The following is a 13,342-nucleotide window of genomic DNA, read 5'->3' as shown; positions in this document are numbered from 1 at the left end:
ATCAAAAAAATTCAGAAAGCCAAAATTATATTCCCTCATTCACCCAGAAAAAAGTTATAGTAAAACAATAATTTATTCATAAAAGCTTTTACAATGCATCTAGCACATGAGTCGTAGTAAAGCTATTTTTCCACCAAAACTAGCCTAATTGAGTCGAAGTTTTTAGTCACATAATCGTATTGCAAGGGTATGGTACAAGGAAGATAGCTCCAATGCATCAAAAATTACAAGAAAAGCTGTGGAGTATATCTTTATCATACCATTGCTAGTAGTCGTATGACCTAGCAGCTGCTGTACGTGCAGAAAGTTTGGAACGAGTTACTACAATATGGTTTTTCTTTCAGGTAAGCTCTTGCATCAAGTCTTTGAGCAACATGGTACAACGATCCTGAATTCCTGATGAATGATTTCCTTGCATTAGCCAAGTAAAAAAAAAAAAAAAAAAAACAAAGGTGATAGTATTTCTATACCTCTATGGTCTAATATAGTTGTACCGTGCTCTAGTTGTTTTCAGATCAAATATCGATAATCACCAGAGTTGCATGAGCTCCTGGTAAAGTTCGATGCTTTATTCTCCTTGATGATTGATGTCAGAGACTTTTATGGGTAATATAAAGATGGAGAATCTGTGGGCTTTATTTTGTGGGCAAACTGATTGTGCAGTAAACAGTTCTGAACCTTGCAGTCAGTTTATGTTTGTTATCCATCCTTCTGCCTGTGTCAACCATGCTTCCATTGTTTGCTTCAATATACTGCTTCTGATAATCCTCTTATTCAGCTTCATTTACCAAATTTCTTCCAAGAAAATCGAGATACGAGCTAATCATAGACAGTTTTCAACCCTACACATGTTATCAGCTGTTTTTAATGTATCTTTGGGACTTGTTTACGTAGGCTTAGGTATTTGGATTTTGAAGGAAAAGTTGAGAAATGATCATTCTATTTCACCAATTCATTGGTGGGTTATATATTTCTTTCATGGAGTTACGTGGTTGTTCATGGGACTAACAACGAAACATATAGGAGGAGGATCTTCCCCGAAAGCCCCATTGCAAATCTTGTCCATTTTGGTTTTCCTGTATGCTGGGATTTACTGTTGTCTGGTTCTTTACTTCGCCATAATGAACCATGAAAGAATTACAGTTAAGGCTGGCTTAGATATTCTGTCTTTCCTAGGAGCAGGTTTGCTCTTGTTATGTACTTACAAAGGATACAAGAATGAAGGGATGGCTAGTGATGGAAATAATACCCTTTACATACCTTTGAATGTTGAGGATAAAGGTCTTAGAGAAACTGATTTAGCTTCCCAAATTACCCCATTTTCCACAGCTGGGTTGCTCAGTGAGATGTCATTTTGTTGGTTGAAACCTTTGTTGAAATTGGGTAAGGAAAAGACACTTCAGGAAGATGATGTACCAAAACTTCGAGACATAGACAGAGCAGGATCCTGTTACCTGCAGTTTCTGGATCGAGTGAGTAAACGGAAACAGGATAATGAGTTGCCGTCAGAATCCACAATCTTGTGGAGTATTGTTGCATGTCACTGGAGGGAGATTCTGATGTCAGGGTTCTTCGCATTTTTTAAAATAGTCGCACTGTCAGCTGGACCTCTTTTGCTGAACTCCTTCATTAAGGTAGCTGAGGGTAAAGAAGCTTTCAAGTATGAAGGTTATCTTTTGGCCATCTTACTATTCCTTTCAAAGATTTTGGAATCTTTGTCACAAAGGCAATGGTATTTCCGAAGCAAATTGATTGGCCTCAAAGTGAGGTCCATGCTCACTGCAGCAATATACAGGAAGCAACTAAGATTATCTAATGTTGCCAGGGGGATGCACTCTGGTGGCGAGATAATGAATTATGTATTCGTTGATGCTTATAGAATCGGGGAATTTCCATATTGGTTTCATCGTACTTGGACAACAAGCCTCCAACTTTGCTGTGCACTACTTATTATGATACATTCAATTGGACTTGCAACCGTTGGATCTTTAATAGTGATTCTATTAACCGTGCTTTGTAACACTCCTATTGGCAAATTACAACATAAGTTTCAAAGCAAGTTGATGGTTTCTAAAGATGAAAGGCTGAAGGCTTGCTCTGAGGCGTTTGTGAACATGAAGGTGCTAAAGTTATATGCCTGGGAGACGCACTTCAAGAATGTAGTCGAAGCATTGAGGAAAGTGGAATGTAAACGATTATCAGCAGTGCAGTTACAAAAAGGATACAGTTTATTTTTCTACTGGTCATCTCCTGTATTGATCTCTGCTGCTACATTTGGGGCATGTTATTTCCTCAAAGTTCCTCTACATGCCAGTAATGTTTTCACCTTTCTTGCCACTTTGCGGCTGGGACAAGAGCCTATCAAAATTATCCCAGATGTTATTGGTGTAGTTATTCAGGCAAGAGTTGCCTTTGCACGAGTTGTGAAATTTCTTGCAGCTCCAGAGCTTCAAATTGAAAATATCAGGAAGGAGAGAAAAACGAACAGCACAAACCATGTCATTCAGATGAAGTCAGCAAATCTTTCATGGGAGATAAGTTCATCAAAGCCAACAATAAGAAACATAAATCTAGATGTGCATCCAGGTGAGAAGGTCGCTATATGTGGAGAAGTTGGCTCAGGAAAATCAACATTACTGGCAGCAATTCTGGGAGAAGTACCACATGCAGACGGAATTGTAAGCTTAACTCTCATGACTGCATGAACCTTCTTGATAGCACAGTCACATAGCTAACTCCATAATTAACTACAAATTTATCGAGATTTTATTGGATATATTGCCCCGTTCTTCAACATGTTTTCTCTTACAGGTGGTAGTCTGTGGGAAGATTGCTTACGTTTCCCAAACTGCTTGGATCCAAACAGGGACAATACGTGAGAATATACTTTTTGGCTCTGCCATGGATGATTCTAGATACCAAGAAACTCTCCAGAGATGTTCACTGGTGAAGGACCTTGAACTTCTTCCTTATGCTGACAATACTGAAATAGGGGAAAGAGGAGTTAATCTAAGTGGTGGGCAGAAGCAACGAATTCAACTTGCTCGTGCATTATACCAAGATGCTGACATTTATCTTTTGGATGATCCATTCAGTGCTGTTGATGCACACACTGCAGCAAGCCTCTTCAATGTAACTCTTGTACCTTCACCATAAAATTCTTCATTTCCTTATTATTTTACCTAAAGTAATAAATGACTATTTACATACATTGTGACAGGACTATGTTATGGAAGCTCTTTCTGAAAAGACTGTCCTGCTTGTGACACACCAAGTTGATTTTCTTCCTGCATTTCATTGTTGTTTGGTAAGTGTTCTTAAAATGTATGCATAAGAATCAGTAAACTTAGATATTTTCTGCTCCCACTAAAACTATGCTTTTCTATAATTTTTTCCCTTTTTATCCGAGCCCCTGCATCAGTAATCATCAAATGTTCTTATTTGTAGCTAATGTCAGATGGGGAAGTCCTTCAAGCAGGCACCTACAATGAATTATTAGCTTCAAGTCAAGAATTTTTGGACCTTGTAACAGCACACAAAGAAACTGCTGGTACTAAAACACTCGCCGGAGATGGAAGACATAACTATCCAGCAAAAGAGGTTAAGACATCAATGGATATTGAGAAACAATATCAACCACTGAAAAGAAATCAGTTGATAAAACAAGAAGAAAGAGATGTTGGAGACACTGGTTCTAAGCCATACTTAATATACTTGAATCAGAATAAAGGCTATTTATATTTTTCAATTCTTGCTCTTGCTAATCTTGCCTTTCTGATCAGCCAGATATTACAGAACACTTGGATGGCCTATGGCATCGATAATCCTCATGTCAGAAAATCAACATTGATTGTGGTTTACCTCATAATTGGACTCTGCTCGACATTCTGCATACTTTTTAGATCTCTTGCAGCAGTTACATTAGGGATGGAAACATCAAAATCTTTATTTTCTCAGTTTCTAAACTCCCTCTTTCGCGCTCCAATGTCATTCTATGACTCTACACCTCTTGGAAGGATACTAAGTCGGGTAAGAATAAAGTTATCATAAGCTTCCCAACAGTGATCCACACTAAAATTGTTACAGTAATTTACCTGCATTTCTTTTACCATGCAGATCTCCTCTGATTTGAGCATTATTGATCTTGATATCCCCTTCATCTTCATGACAACCTTTGGAGCTACTGCAGTTGCATACACTAATTTAGTAGTTTTGACCATAGTTACTTGGCAGGTCTTCTTAATCTCCATACCAGTAATATACATGGCAATTCGATTGCAGGTAAGCTTTTGAATAACCCTCTCCCAATTCAACTCTCCCCACAACTCTTTATGTCACCAAAAAAAATATATAGAACAACTTAATTGTGAGTTTTGTGACACATTTTTGGAGCCTAAAGTCCTAAACTACACTATTTGGCAATTTGGGGCAGAACTATGTTTTTAGGGGAAACCGCGGTAACAGATATTTCTCTATTATATTCAAGGTGTAGAGGACAACTTTATTCACCTGCCACTAAATGAACTCTAAATCATGATACATATTGTCATTGAGTGAAGTGAAAGAGTTATAGTAACTCTTAAATTTGCAGAATTTACACAAACTAGCCTATCAATCTTGTGTACAGAGGTATTACTATGCAACAGCAAAAGAGTTGATGAGACTCAATGGTACAACCAAGTCTATGGTTGCAAACCATTTGGCTGAATCTGTAGCTGGGGGAATGACTATAAGAGCGTTTCAGGAGGAAGATCGTTTTTTTGCTAAGATTCTGGATCTTATTGATACGAATGCAAGTCCATTGTTTCACAATTTTGCAGCTAATGAATGGCTAATTCAAAGGATTGAGATCCTCAGTGCCATTGTTCTTGCAGCAGCAGCATTGTGCATGGTTTTGCTTCCTCCCGGGACTTTTAGCTCAGGTGAGTAATTATACCTCCCTTTCTCTCTTGTGAAATTTCAATTGCTGCAAATCTTCTACTTATTGAAGAGCATGGAGTTGTGCATAAATCAACAAAGATAAATTAATAAAGAAACTCTAACACAACTAATCATGCAGGCTTCATTGGAATGGCTTTAACATATGGTCTAGCGCTAAACATAAGCATGGTAAACTCAATTCAATTTCAATGCACATTAGCCAACTATATTATTTCTGTGGAGAGGATTAATCAGTACATGGACATACCTAGTGAGCCTCCCGAAATAATCAAAGATAACCGCCCTCCACAAAATTGGCCATCAGTTGGTAAAGTGGAGATATACAATCTGCAGGTGAATTTTTTTACATTTAGAATCACATTTGATAAATTCTATAAAGGCAAGGCATAAAGAATTCTCATTTCTGAAACAGATAAGATATAGACCAGATACACCCCTGGTTCTTAAAGGAATCAGTTGTACGTTTGAAGGGGGAGACAAAATTGGTATTGTTGGTAGGACTGGAAGTGGGAAGACTACTCTAATAGGGGCTTTGTTTCGCTTGATGGAGCCAATTGAAGGGAAGATAATAGTTGATGGAATTGACATAGGTTCGATAGGACTTCATGATCTACGTTCACGTTTTGGGATTATTCCCCAAGAGCCTACACTCTTTAACGGCACTGTAAGATTCAATATAGATCCATTGTGCCAAAGTAATGATGAAGAAATCTGGCAGGTAAAGTCTCTCTTTCTTCAATAGATACATCTCTGAACATTTTGTTCAACCCATGACAACTGCACCTTCTTTTCTGTATTCATATGAAGGTGCTTGAAAAATGTCAACTAAAAGAAGATGTCCTAGATAAAGAGCATGGCCTAGATTCCTCAGGTAACACTAATTTCGAAACCACTTTTCAGCCAATTAATATCTTTAAACCATAATATTCACTGAAGTTTCATATCAGTTCTGGAGGATGGATCAAATTGGAGTATGGGTCAGAGACAACTATTTTGTCTAGGCCGTGCTTTACTAAGAAGAAGCAAGGTATTGGTATTCGATGAAGCAACTGCATCAATCGACAATGCAACCGACATGATTATGCAGAAAACAATACGAAGAGAACTGACAGACTGCACTATGATCACAGTAGCCCACAGGATACCAACCGTGATGGACTGCACAAAGGTCCTTGCTATAAGAGATGGTTAGTATTCTTTCGCGTTTATAATCCTATACAGATCTTATTTGTTTTAAGGCCATCCACAACAGATTTGCAGCTGGTGCAAACGCTATGTTATGTTCTTCTAGATTAACAGCAGAGGCCGAAATACTATAAAACACGCTAAATTCTGATGTACTGTAATGTGATACTTCTGCAGGAAATTTGGTAGAGTATGATGAACCAGTGAATCTAATGAACAAGGAAGGTTCGCTATTTCGCCAACTAGTTAAGGAATACTGGTCTCATTCCAATTGTACACGACAATCGCCTCGAAACTAAAGGCGTTGAAGGTGAAAAAAACTATGTAAAACTTTGATTACACTCTTTTTCTCCTTCTTTCAAATAATAGCAGGCCATTATATGCAAGTAATTGAATAATATCAGGTTAATAATGCAACACAATTCACAGAAGCTATAGCATTTAGCAAAATATCATCAATTTGGTTGAATTGTTTCAAAATTAATAAATTTAATTGATTACTAATGTATATTAATTACTCTTGAAGCCAATTTTAGAAATTATGATTGAAGTCATGAATTAGACTTTAAGAGATTGAAAAAGTAGAATGTTTTGGTATAACAGTGATTTGATAATTCGCCATTTTCAAGAATTATTGGATCGAATGGAATAAATTAAGAAAGTTACCTGGAGGGAATGCAGGAAATTCGACATTAAGAATCGAACTGTGGCAGCACCGGAGTCTGAAGATGCAATTTATGGAGAAAATACAAGTTTCTCTCAACTTGAAAACATGTTAAAGATCGCAAAGGACTCACCTACAATAGGTGGGTAGCAATTTTAAAATTGAAGCTCTGTCCCTATCATGTTGGAATTGAAATTATCGTAAAGGGGCAAATTTGTCATTTCAGTCAATAAGCTGGAGTCAATAAAAGTTGTTGATTTATTTAAATGCCACTAGATAAATATATTTTTTTTTTGTTTATCACGAAAATAATCCTGTATTTTCTTGTTATATAATATGTTAAAATTTAGTTTTACAATACGTTAGTTACTTAGTTGTGCGGTTTCTTAAATCCCTAAGTACGGAGCATATACAATTAGACAAAGAAATGTTGAACCAAAGAAAGTAATGGTTATTAATTTTGATTCGTGATTTGGAAAATTAGGATGTGCTATATGTGAACTGTTAAACATCGCCCGCAAATTCCTACATAAAGCCCACAAAATAAGAGTGAAATGACACTTTTGCCCTCAAACTAAAAAACACAATTTCTCTCTCTACTCTCTACTTCCACTTTCTCTCTCTAAATTATTTCCAGAGCTATGTCGAGGCGGCCCGGCAAGGAAGTGGCGGCACCGGCGGTGGGCGGAAGGCGGTTTGCCGGCCAGAAGGTAATTTTTTAAATTTTTGTAATTTTTTTTTAAAAAAAAAACCTCCGACGACGGTGGGGCGCCAAGGCGAGACGCCACCACCACGAAGGAAGCGCCTAGGCAAGACGCCCATATGGTGGTGACGGCGCCTAGCCCAGACGCCACTACCACGGCGGCGGCGCATAGGCTAAGCGCCACAGCCGTGGTAGTGGCGTCTGGGCTAGGCGCCGCCACCACCGTACGGGCGTCTTGCCTAGGCGCCTCCTTCTCTTTTTTTTTTTTTAAATTTTTTTTTGTTTTTTTTTAATTTTAAATTTTTTTTTCGAATTTTTTTTTTTTTTTTTTTAAATTTGTTTTTCTTTTTTTTAAATTGTATGCTCCCTTTTTAAAATTTGTTTTTTTTTTTTTTAAAATTTGTTTTTCTTTTTTTCTTTGCATTTTTGATTTTTTGTTTTTGTTTATGTTTTTCATTTTTTAGTTTGTTGTTTATATTTTTTGTTTTTGGTTATATATTTTGTTTTTGGTATATTGTTTTGTTCATATTTATATTTTTTTATGTTTATATTTATATTTTTTATGTTTTTATTTATATTGTGTTGTTTATATTTTTATTTTTTATGTTTATAATTTTATTTCCGTTACTTGTTTATTTGCTTTTGTGTTTATTTTCGTCCTTTTTTGTATTTATATTTTTTGTTTTTGGTAATATTTTTTGTTTTTGTTTTTGTTTATGTTTGTTTTTTTTTGTTTGTAGTTTATATTTTTTGTTTTTGGTATATGTTTATGTTTATATTTCTTATGTTTATATGTATATTGTCTTGTATATATTTATATTTTTTATGTTTATAATTTTATTTCCGTGACTTGTTTATTTGCTTTTGTGTTTATTTTCGACTTTTTTTAATTTGTTTTCGTTATTATGTTTCGTTATTTACTTGGAGTTAGGCATCGCAATTTGGACCTGGTGCGGGGAAGAGTATTGACGTCGTGAGGAGTACGATCTACTCAATGGAGAGCTCGGGGCCCAGACACGTTAGATCCCGTGGTATTTCGGCCTCGGCCCGCAGAGAACGGGTGCACTGTTCTGCGGACGATCAAGATGATGATGAGGAGGAGGAGGAGGAGGTCGAGGAGGAGGAGGTCGAGGACGAGGATGATGCAGATGAGGATGTCGACGATCAGAGTGGACCATATGATGATTACGGTCCATTCAGTCAGAGGCTTGATGATACGTATGAGACGCATAGGGTAGATGTGCGTAAGGGTCGAGATGGTAGGTTTGTTAGTAGATCTGGCACATCATCTGCGTCCACTGTGTCTGCGGGTAGCAGAAAACGGTCGAGGGCCGTTAATGATTCTTGGATGGTGAGGGGTGAGGTGGCCGGGGGACCTATAGACGGGAGTGTGATTCCTAGCTTTTTAGGACACATCGCTACCCGTATTTGGGAGGACCAGGAGAGGGCTTTGGATACAGGCATTTTGAAATGCCAAACCCGGGAAAAGACTTGTAGGTTTTTGTGTAGCTGGGCTGATGCTTGGCCGGAGGAGAGCGAGATGGTCGGGCGATTGAGGGGCACTAGAGTGAGTCACCTTCCTGCCACCATGCACGACATGATTGACTGGACGCTGATCACGGCTTTCGTTGAGCGATGGCAGCCGGATACGAACTCGTTCCACCTTCCGTTCGGTGAGATGACGATCATGTTGCATGACGTCGAGGCCATCCTTGGGATTCCCGTGGAGGGAAACCGAGCATCTGTCGTCACTGATGCGGATCAGGCAGATTTACTAGCGGAGCTGTTGGCGGTGGATAGGGCTGCGTTGTACACATCGGCACTTGGTGTGTGGGATCACGGCGGCGTTAAGATCGCAGCCGTCTTGCAGCGATGTTTGCACCCTACGGCACGTAGGACGCAGGACACACAGCTGGCTGCATATGTTTTTCTTCTTCTCGGGTGTACCTTGTTTCCGGATAAGAGCGGGAACAAGCTCAGGCCACGCGACATAGTTGACGCGTGTGAGCCCGACAGAGTAGGCCAGTTTTCTTGGGGGTCGGCTACGCTGGCGTATCTGTATCGCCAGTTAGGATTCTCGAGCCGGGCTGATGCAGCAGGTATCACTGGATGTCTGACGTTGTTACAGACCTGGATATATGAGTATTTTCCTGCGTTTCGACCACACCGCGACCCGGTTCCCATTGGTGATGGCCAGCCACGTGCCTGTGCGTGGAGTCCGCGTGTCGAGAAGAAGTCCGTTGACCGCCTGCGCTCCATACGGTTATCGCTTGACAGGATGTCCCCCTTAGAGGTACAGTGATTAAATTATTTCTACTTTTACAATCTGATGCTTTATTTTATGACTGTTACTGATTTTAAATAATGTGCAGGTGAACTGGATGCCTTTCGGCCAGAACCCTAGTAATAGGGTACCCAGGACCCTCTACACCGGACTGATTCAGTATCGCGAGATCGTAGAGGCGTACATGCCGCAGCGCTGTCTTCGCCAGCTTGGATTTGTCCAAGTTGTCCCACCTCCACCGGCATGGCCCAGTAAGGCGGTACAATCTGCGTCGTCGAAGGAGTACGTCGTCCAATGGCCGGCAAACATGATATCCATGTGGGAGCAGTTTCCGATGGTTGCCCGCCTATGGACGGCGGAGCTGCAGCGGCCGCCAAGTGGGGTGACTGCCATGTGTGACCAGCACTACATGGAATGGTACATCCGGCACTCGCACCCGAGGTTGATCAAAGACATCGACGACGCAGATGATGACGATGTGCCACCTGCCACTGCCTCTTATGCGGTACGTCTCATCTTTTATTTGTTGTTCTCTTATTTTAATATATATATGTATAATACGTCGTTTCATGTTTTTTGTTTTGTGTAGTGGATGGGCAAGATTATGCAGTTGGGACACCGACTTTTTGAGGAAAGGGACTGCATGACGAGTGCATCAGGCAGAGCTGTTATTGACGATCTGGAACGGACTCTTGAGCAGTGGCAGTGGGCGTCACAGAGGGATTACTGATATTTGAAATTAGACATTATCTTTTTAGTTTGTAATATTTGAAATTATTGTTCTTAGTTTTTAAAATTCAATATTATCTTTTTAGTTTGTAATATTGTGAAATTATTGTTGTTAGTTTTTAAAATGAAACATTATCTTTTAAAAATGAACACATAGAAATGACATAGTATTGACAATACAAGGCCTCATAGTAAAAGGTAGGTGTACATCAACAAAAACTACATGGCAATTAAATTGTTCCACTGTTGCACGCGAGCATGGTACAAAGCATCCCAACCCTCCACGCTTGCTCTACGAATCCAATAGCAACGTCCCTTACTGGTCTGGTGACGGTCTCGCGCGAACACCAGGGCAGAACCGTTGTACATGGATAATAGGCTCGACTATGTAAACCAAGGCCGAAATGCATGACTGCACACTTGTAGATGTTTGCAACGGCAAAGAGATCAAGTGGCGCATCGAACCAATGATTTTGATCGCAAGGTCCCCCTCCCCACCGATGCCCCACTTTGTATGCTATCAGCTCATGGTTGTGATATCCCCATTTGCCGTAACCCTTCACTTCCCAACCGTCACGCCTTTGATGTTGTCGAACCTTAACTCGGAACTGACACCCACAACCTTTCCGCTTTGAGTCAAACCGAATCGCTTTACTGAAATCTCGTTCTTCTCTTTTGCGATAACGGTCGCATCTCAAAATGCGATCCATTCTACCATCCCGTTGAGATTTATGAGTTGCTACTACTAAACAAAAGCCTGATCTAATTGCAACCTGTTTTGCCCAATCAATCGCTTGTTGAGCATCTTCGAACAGGCCATCATGTACAAAAATCCCACTGTAATCATTTCCGTCTCCACCATAATCCTGTAACAATAACATATAACGTATAAATATAATTACATTAAGATTAAATTAATACACTTAACACAAAATTATCACAAACGCAATTTCTAAATTTTAAATTTCTAAATATCATTTTTATATTTAACGCATAATACATTTAAAAAACAAAATAATAACACACATTTCATTTCAAATTTATCAAACATAAATAAACAAACAAAAAAAACCATAATAAAAAAAAATAAACAAATACAAAACAAAATAAAACAAAAAAAAAAAAAAAAAAAAAGGGATTAAATTAAAAAATAAAAAAAAAAAAAAAAAGAAAAACAAACAAAAATAAAAACAAACAAACAAATAAAAAAAAACAAAAACAAAACAAAAAAAAAAAAAAAAAAAAGGGGATTAAATTAAAAAATCAAAAAAAAAAAAAAAAAAAATATATATATATATATTCCCCTAGTGGCGCCTGGCCAGGACGCCGGAGCCACGGCCTGGGCGCCTGGTCAGGACGCCGGAGCCACGGCCGGGGCGCCTGGTCAGGACGCCGCCGCCATGGTGGCGGCGTCCTGGCCAGGCGCTCTGGCCGTGGCTTCGGCGTCCTGGCCACGCGCCACTACCATGGTCGAGGCTTCTCCACCAGGCGCCGTTACCACGGTGGCGGCGTCCTGGCTAGGCGCCACAACCACGGCATGGCCTTTTGGCTAGGCGCCAGCCACCATTTCGTCCTTACGATGCGTTACGAACCTCGTTTTCCGATGACGACGGCGATTCTCCGGTGATCCTCGGCGATCCGGTGCTGCTCCACATTTTTTTAGTGCGAAAAATTTATCTTCGGTTAAAATTATAAAAAGGGCAAATTTGTCAAAAAATTATAAAATGTGGGCTTTATGTAGAGATTTGCGGGCGATGAATAACAAGTCCCGTGCTATATACACTCAATTTTAAAATTATCCGAATTTATTATATAACTTATTTTTTATAATTTGATCTTGGGTAGCCTCTATATAAACTTATTTTCCTAAACTTATATTATCTGAACTAATTTTTTCTGAAGTAAGTGAAAATAAGGTGTCCTAAAAGGAAAAATTATTTTTGCCGTGAAAAACAAAATGAGAGTGACGATATGTGAAATGGTTTCTCAAACATAACGTTGAAAATATATCGTACATTATGCCATTAAAAAATTGGTAAACCATAGGAATTCAATCGCCCTAAAGATACTTTAAAGACTGGAATTTCCTCACTCTTATCCATACGACCCTGCTCTATTTTCAAAGTATCTAGCCCTCAATGCGAGTCGGGTTGACAAGTTAATCCGAAAAAAAGGACAACTTGATTGACCTACTTAGGCTTGTTTTTTTGTTTTCAGTTTTCTATTTTTTGAAAACAAAAAATTAAAAAACAAGAAAAAAGTGTTTCCACTTTTCAAAATAATCATGAACTTTATAAGTATGACCAATTTTTGGTTCATTATATGACATAATCATATGATTTTAAAAAACAAAAACCACAGTGATACCAGAACGATTTCCCACAACATTGCTAAAACAACTCCCATTATACATTGGTTTAAAAACAAATTCCCTAAATATTGTCCACGTAAGATTGGTGTTAGGCTTTATTTTTATTTTTTTTTCTTTTGGTTCAACTTAAAACCGCTAATGGTAATAGCGGTTGTAAACTACAACCGCTATTACCATTAGCGATTTTAGAAAAGAGACCGCATCTAACTAATAACAGGTCTCTTTGTGTCCTTGGTTAATTCACAAGTCTTAGCCTACAACAAGAAAAGAGAGCGCTAGCAATTACACTAATAAGTTCAAAAGAGATCGTCTTAAAAACAGGTCTCTTTGACTTTATTTAAAAAAAATTGGAAAACCGCTAATACTGTTAGCGGTCTTAAGGTGAACTGAAACTCAATCATAGGTGGACTTTGGAAATTTGTTTTTAAAATGAAGCATAATGAGAATTTATTTTTATTTTAACAA

The 13,342-nt window shown here is 38.7% G+C and overlaps 2 protein-coding genes across 2 annotated transcripts; both read left to right on the top strand.

The window, feature by feature from the left end:
- Nucleotides 1-58: 58 nt before the first annotated feature.
- Nucleotides 59-6,512, top strand: LOC110693921 (ABC transporter C family member 10-like). The gene is made up of 11 exons (XM_021871097.1): nucleotides 59-2,678; nucleotides 2,812-3,132; nucleotides 3,221-3,307; nucleotides 3,448-4,029; nucleotides 4,117-4,281; nucleotides 4,628-4,922; nucleotides 5,060-5,274; nucleotides 5,354-5,659; nucleotides 5,749-5,812; nucleotides 5,889-6,128; nucleotides 6,304-6,512. Exons 1-11 carry the CDS (start codon nucleotides 588-590, stop codon nucleotides 6,423-6,425), a joined length of 4,488 nt encoding a protein of 1,495 aa, XP_021726789.1. The 5' UTR covers nucleotides 59-587; the 3' UTR covers nucleotides 6,426-6,512.
- Nucleotides 6,513-9,282: 2,770 nt separating this feature from the next.
- LOC110693919 lies at nucleotides 9,283-10,544 on the top strand. The gene is made up of 3 exons (XM_021871095.1): nucleotides 9,283-9,786; nucleotides 9,866-10,282; nucleotides 10,367-10,544. Exons 1-3 carry the CDS (start codon nucleotides 9,772-9,774, stop codon nucleotides 10,505-10,507), a joined length of 573 nt encoding a protein of 190 aa, XP_021726787.1. The 5' UTR covers nucleotides 9,283-9,771; the 3' UTR covers nucleotides 10,508-10,544.
- The last annotated feature ends 2,798 nt before the right edge of the window (nucleotides 10,545-13,342 follow it).

Source organism: Chenopodium quinoa, unplaced genomic scaffold (genome assembly GCF_001683475.1).
Source record: "Chenopodium quinoa cultivar QQ74 unplaced genomic scaffold, ASM168347v1, whole genome shotgun sequence".
Lineage (NCBI taxonomy): Eukaryota > Viridiplantae > Streptophyta > Magnoliopsida > Caryophyllales > Amaranthaceae > Chenopodium > Chenopodium quinoa.
This window is presented reverse-complemented; position numbering and strand designations above follow the sequence as displayed.

Bases quoted from the DNA above. Each gene is read 5' to 3' on its own strand.
- LOC110693921 (XM_021871097.1), top strand. From the start codon at position 588: ATGTCAGAGACTTTTATGGGTAATATAAAGATGGAGAATCTGTGGGCT. The intron at 4,923-5,059 runs GTGAGTAATTAT...CTAATCATGCAG, and splicing joins TCCCGGGACTTTTAGCTCAG to GCTTCATTGGAATGGCTTTA. The intron at 5,660-5,748 runs GTAAAGTCTCTC...ATTCATATGAAG, and splicing joins ATGATGAAGAAATCTGGCAG to GTGCTTGAAAAATGTCAACT.
- LOC110693919 (XM_021871095.1), top strand. The intron at 10,283-10,366 runs GTACGTCTCATC...TGTTTTGTGTAG, and splicing joins CTGCCACTGCCTCTTATGCG to TGGATGGGCAAGATTATGCA.